This window comes from Arachis ipaensis, chromosome B7 (assembly GCF_059453495.1).
Source record: "Arachis ipaensis isolate K30076 ecotype BB chromosome B7, ASM5945349v1, whole genome shotgun sequence".
Lineage (NCBI taxonomy): Eukaryota > Viridiplantae > Streptophyta > Magnoliopsida > Fabales > Fabaceae > Arachis > Arachis ipaensis.
In genome coordinates this window covers 74,093,959-74,115,174 of record NC_142442.1, presented here as the reverse complement: position 1 = coordinate 74,115,174, position 21,216 = coordinate 74,093,959, and the positions used below count along the sequence as shown (strand labels likewise).

Here is a 21,216-nt window from a genome sequence, read left to right as displayed (position 1 = left end):
AAATCCTAGTTCATTTCCATTCTCCAATACTCTTTACCGCTACCTCCAATTTTTCAATCCCTTTTTCAAACCCCCTCCTTCATCCACTCCACCCCCAATTATTAGTGTTGAGTGCTTACTTTCCCGATGTTCTGCTTAAATGGCCAAAAAAACAATCCATAGGGTCATAGGAAATATTATAATGGCAGGAAAATTTTGTGGGATTATTATTATTATAAAGGATATATACTTGTATAATTTTATTGTTCGTGATTACTACTTCTGGACATTAGCTATCAAGTTGAATGGGTCCGCCAGTAAATTCACTTTCAAAAGCAATAGTTTAATTTTAATTCATCATAGTCTATACGTCTTTCTGATTATTTAAGGAGTGGAATTACAATTGACCCGTCCATAGGACACTTGAAGATTTTCTGGGAAGCTACTTCTGCCTCTAGTCTTACAAGATATTACAGTTTCATCAAATTACGGAGTTTGAGAAAGGGATTGGGAGTTTGGGGGATAGTGACGGTGAAGATATTAGAGAATGGAAATGGGTATGGTTAGAATTTGAGATGTTAGTTTAGGTTAGAGAGAGAATTTAAAAAGTTTCAATAATTTTTTTAGGATTTAGTTAATTTCTTCTGCCAAAACTTATTTTTTATAATTATAAATTAGTTTTAATTTTTTATGATCAGATTTCTCAACATTAAAATCTTTCATAGTCAATTATAATACTTAACACTTAATATCATCTTTAAAATTTTAAATTAACCATCGTAAAAAGCGGAAGAGAATAAAGATGAAAACATTTCTCTTAAAATGATTTGGGACATAATATATATTATTAGTTAAAATAAATATAAAATTAACTGGTTTATGTGCCACAAATTAAAGAAAATAAATAAAACTAGTTTAAAGATTTAACAAGGTTAAAAGAAAAAAAATATTCAATATACATCAAAATTAACTATTAAAATTAATCACCATATATATATATATATATATTATTTAATTTTTAATATATATATATATATATATATATATATATATATTATATTTTATTATATTTTATAAATTAGTCACTAATTTTAATATATACTTAATATGATTATTAAAAAAATATCAAATACATTGGATGTAGTAATTGCTTGAGTGCTAAGTCCTAATGTGCTCATGTGACATTTATAAATGAAAATGTTATTGTTAGGGATTAATTTTTTTTTTTTTTTACTTTACATTTAAACATAACCAATCAACTCTCTTTTTTTTATATTAAAAGTAAAGTTTAGCTAATATATACCTAACTACATAAGTTAAGATTGCTAATAATAGAAAATTTTAAATAGTTTATTATAATAAGTATACAACAAATGCATTGAAAATTTAAACTTTTTACATCTTTTCCAGTAAAGACTTTTTTAATTGATAATTTTATCATATACGATAAAGACTCATGTTAACTAAACTATTATTTGGCTTCTAAACATTCTCCATAAACAAACAGATAGATAGATAAAATCCAACCAATCACCAGTTTACCACAAGCACTATATATTTCTATTAAACATATTACATGATAAAAAAAAAAAAAGAAATAATATTTGTCACAAAAAAAGAATTACAGCTACGGTGGTAACCTCACGCTTCTCAGATACTTCTGCTCTTTTAAATATTGCTAAATAAAGTTTCAAAATATCTATCAAACAGTTGATAGAAAAAGAAAATATGAAAGAAAAGCACTTATACATAAGAAATGAAAGGTAAGTCGGCAACTGAAAACTGCCAGCCTTCCCACGGGACGACAAAGAAGGATTGGGGGAAGAGGGAACCTTTGTGGATAAAGACGGAGGAGAATAATAGTTGAGCAGTTGAGCTCAATTAAGTTAAAAGTAAACTCGTCTAAACGGGCCTTGGTGTGGTCACAAAACCCAAAAGCGTTGATCAACGCAAATTGTTACACAGACTTACAATGTAATTGCTTTAATCTCTACACAAAAGAAATCAACCTACCTGGCCTACAGGCTCAAATTGCTTACTTATTAAACAATGAAGTATGAATGACACCCGTCCAAAGGAAAAAAGTAGAAAACAAAAACATATTACCCCCAGAAAAAAAAAAAAAAAAAAAGAATGGCAAAACTCCAATGTGATGCAGTAACTAGCAAGAATGACAAGGGGAATCATATATCAACAATCACGGGAAAATTACATATATAACAATCCACAAGTCAAGATATATGCTATGAGTCTATGACCACTATCCACTTTTAAGCACAAAAACAACACATACAACCAAGGGTAAGAAACAAACCCCAACAGGGAAATTCAAAACACTTCAGCCACCTTGCTTGCAAGAACTCGATCCCTTCTTTCAATATAATCAAATGGAAACCAACCTGCCTTCCCTTTGCATTCACCCTCGGCCCATCCATTGTTTGTAACCTAAAAGATATTAGGAATAATTTGAAATGTACAACAGTATAAGGATTTTAAAGCAATATGTATCAACACCACCCCCCCCCCCCCCAATCCTTTTTTCCTTCTTCCCAAAACCCAAAAAAAAACCCTCCTTTTTCCGTTTCTATATGCATATGAATCTTTTGGCAGTCTCAACCATCATTAGGCGATATGAATACAATAAATTAGTTATGCATGCACTGGGAAATAAATCAAAGTTCCTTTAAGAGTTGAGACATGCAAGTCACAACACAAGCAGATGACTAATTTGAATAAGTGACAACTTAATCAGGTTCGGATGTTATATTAGATCATCAATTCTGCCTAAAGCTTAAACAAAGAGGAAAAAGGATTTGCCTTATATCATTGTACTGTGTTTAACTTTTACTTTCCTTTTCATGTGGTCTTTTAAAAGTTCAATCTGCCAAGAAAATACTTAAACATTCTGAATACAAAGGAGTCGCTGTTGTTTTCTGTGTGTGCATGCGTGCTTCTGTGTATGTAAGTGAGAATAAAAGTGAGAAAGAATTCTTTCAAATAAAACGAATAAGAAAAGGCATTGCAGCATTGGTCAGCTCATAAAAGGCTATGTTGATATTTGATAATTTAGAATCAGGCAGTCAATGAGCTACAAACCTTTCGAACAACAATAAAATCCCCAATGGATAGATTCAGTTCAACTTCAGACTCAGCATGATATGGAAATAAAACCTGCAGAATTAAAAGTGTGTTGAGCAGAATAAGATAAACAGGTGCATCCCCCCCCCCCCCCCTTCCCTCTTCTTCTCTCCTGAAAAAGAAAACACAAAACACCCAAAATAAGTCTCCAACTCTCCAACATCAAACAGTCTAACCTCTCCTAAGAAGTAACCCATACTATCTGTCATGCCATTGTGTGTCTGAGAAGCATAGACACCATTCACTTCTTCATATGATGGGGGTGGTGCCATGCTGTTATCCACACTAGGTGTAGGAGGGGCTTCAATTCGTTGTCTTTCTGATATCATCTATCATTAAATATACATATAGCTCATATGTGACTTAAATATGGAGACCAAGAATGAAAAAATGACCAACAGATACAGATGCTTACCTCTCCCTCAAGTTGATCAAGTATTTGGAGTACTCTCTGATGATAGGCACGCTCTGCTTCAACCTTCACAATCCAAAATAAAAGAGCAAATGAGTTTTTATAACTTATTTCCAATATTTAACAAAGTTGAAGAACCGTAGCATCATATGGTTAAACCACAATACCATAGCTATAAGACGCTGGAGGGTTAACCTCTGTTGCTGCGCTTCAACAGCAGTCAATGCTGCAGCAGCTTCCTTACCCAATATGGTCATGTTTGACTTCAGGTCTTGCAGCTTTGTTTCCGCTGCTTCTAGTTTCATAGCACTTTCAGCATTTCCTGGTGTTTCTCTTACTCTTGCCTGGCGTTTGGAAACTTCGATAGCCTGTCTAGGTTAAAACCACAGTATAATAGCAAAGTCTATAGTAGAAAGTGAAATCATTAATTAACTGTTTACTTGTTGGCATAATACAAAATAAGCTGGTCAGAGATACCTGTGCTTCAGCTTCCTGACGCATTCTGTCATAACGTTGAGCAAGATGCCTAGCATCCTCCAACGGAGCTCCCATCACCATTGCTCTTAGGGGCTCTGCAACCTAGGCAATAAGTAGACTTCAATGTTCACTACAATTATTAGTCAAATAATGAAGATGGCAACACACTGGACAAATCAACATCTGTGAAGACCTAAACATTCAGGTTTGTTAAAACTGTTAAGTTAGAGGAATCAAAACATCAATTATGTGATCACAGATTTGAACTGAAGTCTCTGTATTAGAAGTGGCTGTGTGATTGTAACAACCGGTACCTGCACAAAGGGAAAAGACCACCCCCCCCCCCCCCCCGGCCGCGGGCGCGGCGCGAGCAGCCAGCAACACTGCAGCTAACAGAACAGAAGAGTGGGTCAAAGATAATCTCACTCTAATACTGATATTGTTGTAGGAATTAGCAGTGAAAATATAAGAACGAAGAAAGGAAATTGATAAGGGCTGAGCGCCCTCCTCAACTCTCCTAGCCTATGCCTTAGTTCTCACCCAAAAATTCCCCTTTCTCTCACTCTACCCCAACTGATATATTCCTCACTCCTCTTCTCCCTAATTCAGTTGGGATCTCTCATCTGATTCTATCCCACACCATTCCCACTAACTGTGCCAGGTGGCATGTTTGTTACATGAATAACCCCATTCCTACTTTTCTCATTTGTCCCCATTCTGCCCTCCACTCTCTTCCTTCTACTATAATGCATAGGCAGAGGAGGAATTTTATTATTCTTAGGAATAGAAGCTTCTATTCTCACTTCTTTTGTACTTGGGTATGTAACAGTGATGAACTCACATAATGCCAAAGTTTTGGTTGATGTCTTGAGTCAGCTTCCTTTCCCCCTTCCAGAATAATACATAGAAACAAACCAGGTACATTGTATAACAGATGCCAAAAGGAATGTAGGAATACCATTGATTTTCAAGTGTTCAATCACAATAGGCTTTGGAGCATTCATGAAGACATAACTGCTAAAAATCTCTTTTCAACAAATAAGAAAAGAAAGGAAGCATCCATCCAAGTATGGTGTTTAGACAAGTATCATTGAGGTTGGATTAAAGAAAGGGCAGCAAGATCAAAGGGGAAAACAAGGTGCACCCATCCAAGCAATTCATTATTAGAGGTTAGTGGCTCTATTCATGGTGCTTTGATCTGGGGGAGAGGATGGTACCTGTGTGGTCAGAGCTTTCAGTAAGTTCCCACGCTCCTTCTCCATTTGTGCATGGGCATGTGAGTAACTTAGTGCAGCCCTTGACAACGTATTACCACTAGTGCAATTATTTTCCGATCCATATTTCCTGCTATCTTCTGACAACTTTGCTCCTGTTAAATAACATGCAATAAGATGATAACTACTCTAAGTTGTGTAAACTAACTGTAATAAATAAAATTAAAAAAAAAAAAAGTTTCACCAATCAAAATTACTTACCAATTTCAACCTGCTTGGATCCAGTAACAATATAACCTTCTACACCACGGACAATATCTCTTTGATAATGCTGAAAAATAAAAAAAAAATAAAATATAAAATAACGAGCCATTATTAGCTGAAAAGAGACTTATAAGTTAGGATGAAAGATAAACAAAAAGAAGATAAGAACAGAAGAACCAAGTAACCTTTCCTGCACGTGTTGATATGTAAAGCTTCTCAAGTTTCTGATGTTGTTGAAGCTCTACTTCATCAGTAACCATATTATCTGAACCTCCATATCCCCCACCTCCAAATTGTTTCAGCACAGCCTAAAAAGTAGTAATTGTGATCAGCGCCTTAATAGAGGGAGGAAACAAGCAAGAGTACGAAAGAATTGAGTTGCGAACAGAAGGAAAAAAGAAGTGTAAGAAATGATGAATTGCGTCCTAAAAAAATTTCATTAGATAGGAGAGAGAATAAATAGCTATACAGAAGGATAAAATCTACTCCAAAGGAATTCTCCTTTAAGTTAATGAAGAAATTTAAATTCTAACATATTTCACATTAGGCACACATCTAGAAAGGAAAACTCATTTAGCAGAAAACAAGCTATACAACAGTTTCAAAACCCATATGCAAGCTAACGTAGCAGCTCAAATCTGATATTTAAACCTCTCCTCAAAGATTTTGCGAAATTAATCATTAAAACATTTTCTTTGTTCATTTCCGCCGTGAAGTGCAAAGCTCGGTTAGTTAGATCCAACACTAATACAATACAATAATACTACCCGGTAAAATTACTCACACGCACAAAATTATACTTATAACTACTGTAATGTAAAATAAAGTAAACTACAGCCGCGTTCTGAAAAAGGAATTATAAACACACAAGGTGAAGATTACATCAGAAAAGAGCAACGAGGAAAGTAAAATGGAAAATCACGAGGGAGAAAAACGAAGGTAAAACGATTTGAATGTAACTGGGACGAATATGAAAGAAATCATAGAGATCTATCGATGTATGTTGAGGACATAAAGATCCAACGCGAATAAAATAGTTTTCATGTAATTATGCGAAATAAAGAGAAGAAGGAACCTGCTGTTGGCGAGCGACTTGTTCTCGAAGCTTGGAGGCTTGTTTTCTGATAGCTTCCATTCACGAGCAAACGGAGTGATCTCTGTCTCTAAACACGGAGACTCGGAGAGTATCGATTTCAAATTGAAATGCACCGCAGTAGCTGTTGATGATCACACAAGCAGAGAGGGCAGAAGTTTTCAAACTTTTTTTTTTCTTTGCTGACTGAAGCTGCTTTCAAACTTTGAGTTGGAAAGTTACGACTTACGACATCGCTACATTCATGTTTGCCCATTTATTTTGGGCCTTTTCCTCCCCCATTCCTGTGCACACTTGTTCGCCGGTCCCAATCTCTTATTTTGCATAAAAACCAAGGTTTTGAAATCTGGACCGGATTGGTCGGTTTAACCGAATTAATCAATAATTGGTCTTCTGGTCAATTCGGTTGACTTTTAAAATTGTTCTGTAAAAAAAAAGTAAAAAATCGGCTGAACTGATAATTAATCGATAAATTGATTGAACCAACCCGATTTTTTGAACGTTCGATTCACTGTACCAAAGCCAAAAACAAGGTTAACCAAACTGATCATCGAACCGCTCTAATTACTGATTTACGGTTTACTAGTCCAACCGTAGTTCAACCGAAAAATCCGTTTTAGAATAAAATGATAAATAAATTATAAATAAACATCCTAAAATATAATTATAGTTTAATATAAATCTTAAAATATCTTCCAAATTTAAAACACTACATGAAATATTATCAAATAAAGTCATATGATCTTATCAACATACAAACTCAAAAGAGTAATATATGTATGTACTTTATTATTTTTTTTAACTGAGCATGCTAATTAAGATGTAAAGCATAAGCCAAACTACCTGCATTGCTCTAATAATGATGCCAACACAAGGTATGGAGTCATCAGACTCAGATGCCACAATGGTGGAAAATAATTCATAGAAGTAGAAAATAAGTTCAATATAAGATACATGATTATATACAATTATTGGAGCAATTTTCCTTGGAGCAGGTTTTCTCCTTTATTTTATCCATTATTACCTCCAACAAATCGAAGGAGACAACAAACACAAAGAAAGCCATCACTTCAGCACCAATTAAACTTAAGGCCAAAATGGACAAGCCCTACCAATAAATTACCATCTCCTTTAAGCTAAAAGTCAACACAGCATAAGCAAGGTCTCCAGTAGTGATTTTACTAAGACTATGATCAAATTGGTTTAACAATTATTATGAGATCATCTACAGTCATATATACACTAGTTTAGTTTGAACACCTTAAGAACATTTTTTTTTCATCTTAAATTTTAGAGGAAAACCATTTTCAAGAGATATGTCTTAAATTTTTGTATTACAGGTTATTATTTCAAAAATAAACTAACTTAATCAAGCAAACACTAAAAATCATGGCAGAAGTTAATCATGTTGATAATTCTCTCACTTAAGAGATACATATAACCAAAGATGCACATGATACAATAGAAATACATATTTAAAAGGCAATTGCTTTATCAGCAATTACTTCTTGATTAATACTATCATATATAACTGAAATTAATAAATCATCCACAAAGTTAAAAACAGCAGTAGCATAGCCAAAAATTAAATAATCATCCATAAGGGTATAAGACCATAACTAAAATCAATAAGGCAACACCACAGTGAAAAACAACAGCTCAAACGACAAACCTAATCAAAAACACCATTACCAACAGCACAACAGACTGAACAAAGGAAGAAATCAAGAACAATCAGCAACAAAAATTAAAAACAGCAACAAATAATCACCTTAAACTCTGAAATTAATAAATCTATCAATAAAAATTCAAAAATAGCATATTCAAAAATTAAAAAACAACAGCAACTACATAACAAATCCATTTTTTCTGGTCTGGTCTAACCGACTGATTCCCAGTTGGTTCAACAGTTTTTTAACGGTTTTCAAATCGGCAGTTTTAGGCATTGGACCGAACCATTTTCATCGCTAGTTCCCAGTTCGACTGGCCAATCCGGTCCGATTTTCAAAACCATTATCAAAATGGCGCCTTTTTTTCAAAAAAAAAAAAAAAACCGAGCAGAACACCCCACCCCACCCCATTTCTCTTTCTCTCACCCAGCAGAAAAACCTTAATCCTCTCTTCTCTTCGAAGAATAGCCACCACCCACCATCCACCATCCCGCTTCAGAGCTCAAACTCATCGCCAAACCCTTCTCTCCCTTCTCTCTCTCTGTCACCCTCTCTGTCGCTGCTTCGCTGCTCCTTGATGTGGGCTTCTCCGCTCTTCGCTGTGGGTTGTCACTGCTTCTCTGCTCCTCGTCATAGGTCGTCACTGTTTTTGCCCTCCTTGTCGTGCATTGTTTCTGTTTCTCCCCTCCTCATCGTGCACTGTGTTTCTTTCTCTGCTCCGCACCGTGTTTCGCAGTCACTAATGTTCTGTTGTTTGTCATATCTCAACCTCCCTCACTTTTACAGTTTATCTCCATGGCCAAAATTTTTAAATTTTCAACCCTCTCAAGTCTCTAGTATCAATCTCTAACTCTCTCTGACTCTATCCCTCTGAAATTTAAAATTTGTTTTGAATATGAATATGATATATTATTGATGATTCTGCTGAGTTTTGTGTAACACCATACCACACTAAGTCTTACACTATAGTCGTAAATCAGAGGTGGTGTGGTATTACGACACCTAAAAGTGAAAGTACATATATATATATATATATTGAAGAAATATAATTTGACTAGGAGCCTGTGAAGAAAGATAACAAAATAATAATCGTATCGCACTCAAAATATCGAAGATATAAAGTATCGGTATACAGAAAAGATATATATATATACACACACACACACACACACACACATAATATTTGAAATAAGATACATAGCAAGTACTAGTCTCGATCTGTGAAGACAATACCAGCTAGAAAGTATAATACAATCCCAAAATAAATAAAATACAACCCGTTTCTCCATAAATCAACCTCTAAGAGGGATATACAAATATGTATTTAAAAGTGGAGAATGTAAATACACTAAGTACAAAATACAATCCCAAAAGACAATCTTCATTTTTCACAAGAGATCCTACACACTCAGCGAGGTACATCACGTATTGTATTTGAAAATTCAATAAAATTCCACAACGGGTGAGAACCCGAAGGTTCCAATAGGATAATAATTTCAAATAGAGAATATGTAAAAAGATATGAACCTGCTAGGCAATCCTAAACTCCAATCAACACAAGGTTCAAGCCTAGAGTCCTTTCTAATCCAAACAAGGAAAATCAGACTAAATCTCAACGGAATAGTGATCTTAGATTCTCAACTCTTCTCAATACTAGTCATTAGTCCTCTCAATATCACAATAATTGAAATTTGGTAATTTAGTGTTCAATAATTTGTTTAGTAGTAGTAACAAGCACAAATAGAGAGATTCAAGCACAAACAAAGGCAATTACAACAATTATAGCAATTAGCAATTAAACAGGAATAATCATATAAGCAAACCCAAATACAATATGCACACGCAAATAATGTCAGATAGATGCAAATGATGCATGCCTGTTCTACTGGCTATGAGTTCACGTGTTGGTTATTATGCCAAACCTTACACAAAATCCGGTTGACACCTCCGGATTGATCTCTCGGTGCGCATCCCAGGAGGAAAAACATAAATCATGGTATCATTATCTCAACAGAGAGTGTTGTCTCACCTTCTTCTAGAGGTATAAAGGTGCCAAACAATGGAGATCAGTGTCGTTTCACATCAACGGAGTGTGCCATCTCACCTTTCATCCGAGAGAACATAGGCGTTACGTATTGTCGTCCCCACATCACACCGCAACTACAGAACAAGCAGGATGAGACTGACATCCTTGCCCAGTGTAGGTGCCAAAGCAATATCAAATCAGTATGCAAGCAAGATAATACCCAAACCTTGCCAATCCAATCATTTAGGCCACAATCAATTAATATCAGTATCTTTTAGTAATTTCATAAGTGATTTAACTCATTAACCCCAATTCGTTATCCATTTCATCAATTTGAATTCATTAACCCCCAATCATTTATCGATTTGCCAATTTCATTAACATGTGAGCGGGATGGAACCTCTGCCCTCACTGTAGGTGGGATAAAACCACCATTTCCACAATAATTTCATCCGGTTTACCAAGTGGTTATCTGGGAATTAATTAGTTCATCTCATTATATCACTCTCCAGTGTAGTCAAAGCTTAATTATTGGTTATTCAACTCCATATGGAGGTTAGAGGGGTTTATAAACAGACTAGAGAGGCTAAACAGACAAAGATAGAGCTTTCAGAAAAATCAGCACAGTCATGCGTACGCATGCCCTATGCGTACACATGATTTTAATTCAGGTTAGGGTATCATGCATACACATGACCTATGCGTACGCATACTTTCAATTCTGTTTCTATTTCCTGTGTACGCACGCCCTGTGCATACGCTCAAGGTCATTTCCATTTGTTTTTGTTTTAGAATTCATGTGTACGCATGACCCATGCGTATGTAAAAGTTCAATTTTATGCATACGCATGATAGGTGCACACAAATTCAGTTCTGCTAAAAACTCTGCAACTCTGCATAATTCAACTTTTTATTCCTAAATTCAAACATTAATAGCTTTTGCTACATTTATCAATTTCCATCCGTTCTTGGACTATTTTAAAGATCTTTTCACTAGCCTTAATTTAAGATAGATTTCATTAAATTCCACGCTCTAAGCGCCAAGTTATGACCCGTCGAAGTTGGTCAAAATTTTATTTTTACCCAAATTACCCAATTGTCAATTTTTACCAATTCTCATTCCAATTCAATTTCAAACCATTCCAAAACCATTTCTAAACATCTCAACATTCATTTATCAAGTTCTATTCATTCACAAACCAATCAAACAAGTTCTAATACAATCAATCCAACTTTCCAAGTTTCCATCAACAAACCAATAGCAATAATATAATTACTCAACCAAACTATATCGTTCCATAATCAATCTTAATATGGCAATTTTCCAACTTACCATAACTTACCGAATAGGGGATACCTCACCTTATCACAGCCTCTAGCTGACAAGCCGATAAATGTCGGTCAAGAATTACCAAAAAGTTTTCTTCCAAATCAAGTCGCACAGTATAGTCTCAACCGACGATATTTTCGCTGATCAAAGTTAAAATGTGTGTCACAAATAAAATCAATAACCGAGAGTAGAATTCCGGGTCGTTTTCCCTAGGAGTTGACACAAGATGCACATTATTAGTTAGGATCTCTTTGGAATTTTTAAAGTTGAGAGCAAGAAAAATAAATAACTAGAAATTAGAACAATAAATAACTAGCAAGAGTTGATAATTAATCAATATAAAAGGTCTTGGTTAGGGGTGAGAATTAGAATTTCTATCCTTATTGTCTTTCCCAAGTGTGATGGTAAAGGCTCATGTCTCTCACTTAGTTATCGTCTAACAATTGAAGGAAAGTCAAGTGAAATAATTAACTTTATCTCACAAGTCCTAGTCACTTCATGGAGAGAGACTAGAGTTGGTGAGATTTAAGCTAATTAGTAATTTTTAATTATCAATCAGCACTTAACTATAACAACTCAAGGCTCCAATTACTCAACCCCAAACCAAGCAAGGAAATCTACTCCATGATCATGGATGACATTTCCTCAAACACTTAGTGAGCAAAGATAAAGAATATGATTAAAGCTAGAAAACAATCCAATTCAAATAACTAGAAATGAAGGTAGCAGCAGTTTCTCCCAAGATCCAATTGAAATTAAACTAAAAAAACCAAAACCCTAGAGAGAAGTAGGAGTTTCTCTCACTAGAATTCAAAAACTAATGCAAAACTAAAGCTAAAGTGAGGTGTGTCTGTCCCAGCTCCATCCCCAGCCTCTTGTCTTCATTTTCGGGCTTGAAACTGGGCCAAAAGTAGCCCAAAAATCGCCCCCAGCATATTCCCTTAATTGCAGTACGTGACGCTCGTCACGCATACGCGTCAGCCACGGGTACGCGTCGCTTGGACAAAGCTCCTGGTTATGCGTACACATCAGTCATGCGTACGCAACGGTTGGAAGATGGCTTGATCACGCCTATGCTTCAACCATGCGCACGCATCGGTTCCAGCTCCACAAATCTTCAATTTCTTGTGTTCCTTTCACTTTAGCATGCTTCCTCTTCATCCTCCATGCCATTCCAGCCTTATAACCCTGAGATCACTCAACAAAAGCATCACAACATTGAATGGTAATATGAGAGGATTAAAAATTAATAATTTAAAGGCCTAGGAAGCATGTTTTCAATCATAGCACAAAATTCGGAAGGGAACTTAAAAACATGCAAATTATATAGATAAGTGTGAGTAAAGTAAAAAAAATCCACTCGATTCAATCCAAAATACGTCATGAAATAGTGGTTCATCAAATCTCCTAACACTTAAATGTTAGCATGTCCTCATGCTAAGCTCAAGGAAACCAAAAGAGTGAAGGGAAAATGTTAGGACTTAAGCAATGCAACCTATCTATATGAATGCAACTAGATGTTAAATTCTCCTATGGTTCACGAATTGTGAATTACACTTTTCACAACTCGTACCACTAACCAGCAAGTGCACTGGGTCGTCCAAGTAATACCTTACGTGAGTAAGGGTCGAATCCCACGGAGATTGTTGGGTTGAAGCAATCTATGGTTACCTTGTAAATCTTAATCAGGAAGTCAATTATGTTTATCAGTTGAATTGTGAATAAACAGGAGAGCATGAATTAAAAGTTACTTGTTATGCAGTAATGGAGAATATGTTGGAGTTTTGGAGATGCTTTGTCTTCTGAATCTCTGCTTTCCTCTGTCTTCTGATTCACGCACGCACGTCCTCCTATGGCAAGCTGTGTGTAGGTGGATCACCGTTGTCAATGGCTACCATCCATCCTTCCAGTGAAAAGATTCCAAGTACGCTGTCACCGCACGGCTAATCATCTGCAGGTTCTCAGTCATACCGGAATAGGATCTGCTATCCTTTTGCGTCTGTCACTACGCCCAGCACTCGTGAGTTTGAAGTTCGTCACAACCATCCAATCCCAGAATCCTACTCGGAATACCACAGACAAGGTTTAGACTTTCCGGATTCTCATGAATGCCGCCATCAGTTCTAGCTTATACCACGAAGATTCTGATTAAAGAATCTAAGAGATATTCATTCAATCGGATATAGAACGGAGGTGGTTGTCAGGCACACGTTCATGGTTTGAGGAAGGTGATGAGTGTCACGGATCATCACCTTCATCACAGTTAAGCGCGAATGAACATCTTAGATAGGAACAAGCGTGTTTGAGTGGAAAACAGAATTGCTTGCATTAATTCATCGAGACACAGCAGAGCTCCTCACCCCCAGCAATGGAGTTTAGAGACTCATGCCATCAAAGAGTACAGGGTTTTGATCTAAAATGTCATGAGATGTAAAATAAGTCTCTAAAAGTTGTTTAAATACTAAACTAGTAGCCTAGGTTTACAGAAAATGAGTAAACTCTGATAGATGGTGCAGAGATCCACTTCTGGGGCCCACTTGGTGTGTGCTGGGGCTGAGACTTAAGCAATTCACGTGCATAAGGCTGTTTTGGGCGTTCAACGCCAGGTTTGGGTCCATTTCTGGCGTTGAACTCCAACTTTTGATCCTTTTCTGGCGCTGGACGCCAGAATTGGGCAGAGAACTGGCGTTGAACGCCAGTTTACGTCGTCTATCCTTGTGCAAAGTATAGACTATTATATATTGCTGGAAAGCCCTGGATGTCTACTTTCCAACGCAATTAGAAGTGTGCCATTTCGAGTCCTGTAGCTCCAGAAAATCCACTTCGCGTGCAGGGAGGTCAGAATCCAACAGCATCAGCAGTCCTTTTTCAGCCTGAATCAGATTTTTGCTCAGCTCCCTCAATTTCAGCCAGAAAAATACCTGAAATTACAGAAAAACACACAACTCATAGTAAAGTCCAGAAATATGAATTTTTTCTAAAAACTAATAGAATTAAACTAAAAACTAACTAAAATATCCTAAAAACTATATGAAATTAACCCCAAAAAGCGTATAAAATATCCGCTCATCACAACACCAAACTTAAACTGTTGCTTGTCCTCAAGCAACTAGACAAATAAAATAGAAGACTAATAGGTTGAGAAGCAATAATATCTCAGAGTTTTTTTTTTTTTGCATGAAGCTCAGATTCTAATTAGATGAGCGGGGCTAGTAGCTTTTTGCTTCCGAACAGTTTTGGCATCTCACTTTATCCATTGAAGCTCAGAGTGATTGGCATCTATAGGAACTTAGAATTCAGATAGTGTTATTGAGTATCCTATTTCAGTATGATGATTCTTGAACACAGCTATTTTATGAGTCTTGGCCGTGGCCCTAAGCACTTTGTTTTCCAGTATTACCATCGGATACATAAATGCCACAGACACATAATTGGGTGAACCTTTTAGATTGTGACTCAGCTTTGCTAAAGTCCCCAATTAGAGGTGTCCAGAGTTCTTAAGCACACTCTTCTTTTTGCTTTGGACCTTGACTTTAACCGCTCAGTCTCAAGTTTTCACTTGACACCTTCACGCCACAAGCACATGGTTAGGGACAGCTTGGTTTAGCCGCTTAGGCCGGGATTTTATTCCCTTAGGCCCTCCTATCCACTGATGCTCAAAGCCTTGGGATCCCTTTTTTTATTACCCTTGCCTTTTGGTTTTAAGGGATATTTGGCTTTTTGCTCTTGCCTTTTGGTTTTAAGAGCTTTGGCTTTTTCTGCTTGCTTTCTCTTTTTCTTTCTCTATATTTTTTTTCTGCAAGCTTTGTTTTTTGCTGCTTTTTCTTGCTTCAAGAATCATTTTTATGATTTTTTAGATTATCAATAACATGTCTCATGTTCACCATTCTTTCAAGAGCCAACATATTTAACCGTCTTAAACAACAAATTCAAAAGACATATGCACTGTTCAAGCATTCATTCAGAAGACAGAAAGCATTGCCACCACATGTAACTAATTAGAATTTCTCTTATTAAAAACTCGAAATTTTATTGCCTCTTATTCAAAAGATCTACTATTTTATTCATGTTTAATGATGATGAGAAAAATAGACTATAACTTAATTGGAGATAAAATCAAAATAGATACTAATTACTACTATATGACTCCTAAGGTAAAACTAAAATAAGAACAATTATCACAGAGTTAAGGCTAAGATTAGAACTCAACAACCTTGAGGTTTGGAAGTGGATGTTCCTCTAGTCTGTGAGGTGCTTGGTCCTTGCCTCTTGGAGTGGGTTGTTTTCCTTTAGGGGCCATGATCTTAGTGATCACGGATAAGCACACCAAACTTAAACTGTTGCTTGTCCTCAAGCAAAAGAAAAGAAAGGAGATGGGTAGAAGGAGAGCTCCTCCCCACCATCCTGGCGTTTGAACGCCCAAACACTGCCTGGTTTGGGCGTTCAATGCCCAAATGCTGCTCTCCTGGGAGTTCAACGCCCAGTTGTTGCCCTTTTCTGGCGTTGAATGCCAGATAGCTATCCTTACTGGCGTTTTCTTGCCAGTGAGCTCCCTATCTCTGTTTTGTGTGCAGATTCCTTCTGTAACCCTGTAAACTTATGCAAATGATTCTTTACCTTAGTGTCAGTGGACTTTATATAAACAAATAAAAATAAAAATAGGGCAAAATGCTTAGAGGATTGATGCCCCATGGCTGGGTTGCCTCCCAGCAAGCGCTTCTTTATTGTCTTTAGCTGGACCTTGCTGAGCTTTTAATCTAGCTTCAGCCTTGAGCATTCTTGCTCAACGTTGCCTTCAAGATAGTGCTTGATTCTCTGTCCATTGACAATGAACTTCTTATCAGAATTAATATCTTGAAGCTCCATATAACCATATGGTGATACACTTGTAATCACGTATGGTCCCCTCCACCGGGATTTCAATTTCCCGGGGAATAGCCTGAGTCTAGAGTTGAACAGCAGAACCTTCTGTCCTGGTTCAAAGATTCTAGATGACAGCTTTCTGTCATGCCATTTTTTTTATTTCTCTTTATAAAGCTTGGTATTTTTGAAAGCTGTGAATCTGAATTCCTCTAGCTCATTTAGCTGGAGCAATCTTTTTTCTCCTGCTAATTTGGCATCAAAGTTTAGAAATCTGGTTGCCCAGTAGGCTTTATGTTCCAGTTCCACGGGCAGGTGACATGCCTTACCATACACAAGTTGGTATAGAGAGGTCCCTATAGGGGTCTTGAATGCTGTTCTGTAAGCCCACAGAGCATCATCCAAGCTCCGTGCCCAATCCTTTCTACGGGTACTTACTGTCCGTTCTAGGATTCTCTTTAATTCTCTGTTAGAGACTTCAGCTTGACCATTAGTTTGTGGATGATATGGAGTGGCCACTTTATGGTGAATTCCATACCGAACCATGGCAGAGTAAAGCTGTTTATTGCAGAAGTGAGTGCCCCCATCACTAATTAGTACTCTAGGGACGCCAAACCTGCTAAAGATATGTTTCTGGAGGAACTTCAGCACTGTTTTAGTATCATTGTTGGGTGTGGCAATGGCCTCAACCCATTTTGATACATAGTCAATTGCCACCAGAATATAAGTGTTTGAGTATGATGGTGGGAAAGGTCTCATGAAGTCAATTCCCCATACGTCAAATAACTCAATCTCCAAGATTCCTTGTTGAGGCATGGTGTAACCATGAGGCAGATTACCAGCTCTTTGGCAACTGTCATAGTTACGTACGAACTCTCGGGAATCTCTATAGAGTGTGGGCCAATAGAAGCCACATTGGAGGACCTTGGTGGCTGTTCGCTCACCTCCGAAATGGCCTCCATATTGAGATCCATGGCAGTGCCATAGGATCCTCTGTGCTTCTTCTTTAGGCACACACCTACGGATTATTCCGTCTGCACATCTCTTAAAGAGATAAGGTTCATCCCACAAGTAGTACTTTGCATCAGTGATTAATTTCTTATTTTGTATACTGTTGTACTCCTTGGGTATGAACCTTGCAGCTTTATAGTTTGCAATATCAGCAAACCATGGGGTTTCCTGAATGGCGAATAAATGCTCATCCGGAAAAGTTTCAGAGATCTCAAGAGAGGGGAGGGGCGTCCCTTCTACTGGCTCTATTCGGGACAGATGATCAGCCACTTGGTTTTCTGTCCCTTTTCTGTCTCTTATTTCTATATCAAACTCTTGCAGAAGCAACACCCATCTGATAAGCCTAGGTTTTGAATCCTGCTTTGTGAGTAGATATTTAAGAGCAGCATGGTCAGTATACACAATCACTTTTGATCCTACTAAGTATGATCTGAACTTGTCAATGGCATAAACCACTGCAAGTAATTCCTTTTCTGTGGTTGTGTAATTTTTCTGAGCATCATTTAAAACGCGACTAGCATAATAAATGACGTGCAGAAGCTTGTCATGCCTCTGTCCCAGTACTGCACCAATGGCGTGATCACTGGCATCACACATTAGCTCAAATGGTAATGTCCAGTCTGGTGCAGAAATGACTGGTGCTGTGACCAGCTTAGCTTTTAGCGTTTCAAACACCTGCAGACACCCTGTGTCAAACACAAATGGCGTGTCAGCAGCTAGCAGATTGCTTAGAGGTTTTGTAATTTTTGAAAAATCCTTTATAAACCTCCTATAGAATCCTGCATGCCCCAGAAAGCTTCTGATCGCCTTAACATTGGCAGGTGGTGGTAATTTTTCAATTACCTCTATTTTTGCTTGATCCACCTCTATTCCCTTGTTTGAGATTTTATGCCCAAGGACAATCCCCTCAGTCACCATGAAGTGACATTTTTCCCAATTTAAAACTAGGTTGGTCTCTTGGCATCTTTTCAGAACAAGTTTCAGGTGATCCAGACAGGAGCTAAATGAGTCTCCATATACTGAGAAGTCATCCATGAAGACTTCCAGAAATTTTTCCACCATATCAGAGAAAATAGAGAGCATGCATCTCTGGAAGGTTGCAGGCGCATTACACAACCCAAATGGCATCCTTCTATAAGCAAACACTCCAGATGGACATGTGAATGCTGTTTTCTCTTGATCCTGGGGATCTACTGCAATCTGGTTATAGCCTAAGTAGCCATCCAAAAAATAGTAATAATCATGACCTGCCAGTCTTTCTAGCATCTGGTCTATGAATGGTAAAGGAAAATGATCCTTTCTGGTGGCTGTATTGAGCCTTCTGTAGTCAATACACATGCGCCACCCTGTAACTGTTCTCGTAGGAACCAGTTCATTCTTTTCATTATGAATCACTGTCATGCCTCCCTTTTTTGGGATGACTTGGACAGGGCTCACCCAGGGGCTATCAGAAATAGGATAAATAATCCCAGCCTCTAGTAATTTGGTGACCTCTTTCTGCACCACTTCCTTCATGGCTGGATTTAGCCGCCTCTATGGTTGAACCACTGGTTTGGCATTATCCTCCAATAGGATTTTGTGCATGCATCTAGCTAGGCTGCCCTTAAGGTCACCTATGGACCACTCAAGAGCTGTCTTATGTGTCCTTAGCACTTGAATAAGTGCTTCCTCTTCCTGTGAATTTAAAGCAGAGCTTATGATCACTAGAAAAGTATCACCTTCTCCCAGAAATGCATATTCAAGGATGGTGGTAATGGCTTGAGCTCGGGTTTAGGAGGTTTTTCCTCTTCCAGAAGAAATTTCAGAGGCTCTTTCATGTCCTCTAAGTCCTCCAAATCAGGCTGACATCTTTAAAGATATGTTCCAACTCTGATTCGAGACTCTCAGCCATGTTGATCTCTTCTACCAAAGAGTCAATAAGATCAACTTTCATGCAGTCTGTTGATGTGTCTGGATGCTGCATGGCTTTGACAGCGTTCAACTTGAACTCATCATCATTGACTCTCAGGGTTATTTCCCCCTGTTGGACGTCAATGAGGGATCGTCCAATTGCTAGGAAGGGTCTTCCTAGAATGAGAGTAGCACTCTTGTGCTCCTCCATTTCCAGCACAACAAAGTCAGTGGGAAAGGCGAATGGCCCAACCCTGACAATCATGTCTTCAATCACGCCTGATGGGTATTTAGTGGAGCCATCAGCAAGTTGGAGACATATCCGGGTCGGTTTAACTTCGTCAGTTAAGCCAAGGTTTCTGATAGTGGATGCAGGTATTAAGTTGATGCTTGCCCCAAGATCGCATAAGGCTGTCTTGGTGCAATTACCTTCTAATATGCATGGTATCAGAAAACTCCCAGGGTCTTTAAGCTTTTCAGGAAAGCTCTTCAGAATGACTACACTGCATTCTTCAGTGAGGAGAACTCTTTCTGTTTCTCTCCAATCCTTTTTATGACTCAAGATCTCTTTCATGAACTTGGCATAAGAAGGTATTTGCTCGAGTGCTTCTGCAAATGGAATCTTTATTTCAAGAGTCCTGAGATAATCTGCAAAGTGAGCAAATTGCTTATCCTGTTCCTCTTTCTGGAGTTTTTGAGGATAAGGTATCTTGGCTTTATATTCCTCAACCATAGTTGCTGCAGGTTTATTGCCTACAGAAGTGGTTGAAGAAGCCTTTTTAGAGGGGTTGTTATCAGCATTTGTGTGTGTCTGATCCCTCACTGGCAATTGAGTGCCAGAGTTAGAAACTGGAGTGACGTTAGACGCCAACTCCTTGTCTGTTCCTGGCGTCTAAACGCCAGAATTGTGCCCATTTTGGGCGTTCAGCGCCAGATCTTGCACAGTTTGGGCGTTCAACGCCAGATTCTTGCCCATTTCTGGCGTTGAACGCCAGTTTTGCCTTGTTTCTGGCGTTGAACGCCAGTTTTGGGCATGGTCTGGGCGTTCAGCGCCAGCCTTCCACCAATTTTCTGGCGTTTTAGCGCCAGAATTATTTTTCCCTGGGCTCTTACTGTCCTCAGGTAAATTTTGGGTGGTTTGCTCATTCCTTAGCTTTTTGCTGCCTTGAGGTGGGGTATATAATGTTTTCCCACTTCTTAATTGAACTGCTTGGCATTCTTCTGTTATTTGTCTTGACAGTTGCTGCTTTGTTTGCTTAAACTGTTCTTCCATATGTATATTAGCCATCCTTGTCTCTTGTAGTCTATCCTTGAATTCGGCTAATTGCTTTGTTAGGAAGTCCAATTGCTGATTGAATTCAGCAGCTTGTTTCACAGGACTGAGTTCAGCAGTTGCTGTTTTAACCTCTTCTTTCATGGAAGGGTCACTGCTTAGGTACAGATGCTGATTCCTGGCAACTGTATCAATGAGCTCTTGAGCCTCTTCAATTGTCTTTCTCATATGGATAGATCCACCAGCTGAGTAATCTAGAGACATCTGAGCTCCTTCTGCAAGCCCATAGTAGAAGATGTCTAACTGAACCCACTCTGAAAACATTTCAGAGGGGCATTTTCTTAGCATCTCTCTGTATCTCTCCCAGGCATCATAAAGAGATTCATTATCTCCTTGTTTAAAGCCTTGGATGTCCAGCCTTAGCTGTGTCATCCATTTTTGGGAAAAGTATTGATTCAGGAATTTTTCTGTCAGCTGTTTCCATGTCCTTATGCTGGCCTTAGGTTGGTTATTTAACAACCTCTTAGCTTGATCTTTTACAGCAAATGGAAACAGTAATAGTCTGTAGACATCCTGATC

At 37.8% G+C, this 21,216-nt stretch overlaps 1 protein-coding gene across 1 annotated transcript; it reads right to left on the bottom strand.

The window, feature by feature from the left end:
- Positions 1-2,141: 2,141 nt before the first annotated feature.
- On the bottom strand, positions 2,142-7,113 carry LOC107609486 (SH3 domain-containing protein 2). The gene is made up of 10 exons (XM_016311477.3): positions 6,560-7,113; positions 5,670-5,792; positions 5,482-5,551; positions 5,224-5,375; positions 4,007-4,108; positions 3,697-3,897; positions 3,533-3,595; positions 3,294-3,446; positions 3,076-3,150; positions 2,142-2,424 (listed from the first exon to the last, which is right to left on the bottom strand). Exons 1-10 carry the CDS (start codon positions 6,617-6,619, stop codon positions 2,308-2,310), a joined length of 1,116 nt encoding a protein of 371 aa, XP_016166963.1. The 5' UTR covers positions 6,620-7,113; the 3' UTR covers positions 2,142-2,307.
- Between the last annotated feature and the right edge of the window lie 14,103 nt (positions 7,114-21,216).

What these genes read in the sequence shown, in the direction of transcription:
- LOC107609486 (XM_016311477.3), bottom strand. Translation starts at nt 6,619, where the DNA reads ATGGAAGCTATCAGAAAACAAGCCTCCAAGCTTCGAGAACAAGTCGCT. An exon ending in TATCAACACGTGCAGGAAAG is followed by an intron (nt 5,552 to 5,669) that starts GTTACTTGGTTC and finishes TTTATTTTTCAG; the next exon opens with CATTATCAAAGAGATATTGT. An exon ending in TGGGTTACTTCTTAGGAGAG is followed by an intron (nt 3,151 to 3,293) that starts GTTAGACTGTTT and finishes TTAATTCTGCAG; the next exon opens with GTTTTATTTCCATATCATGC.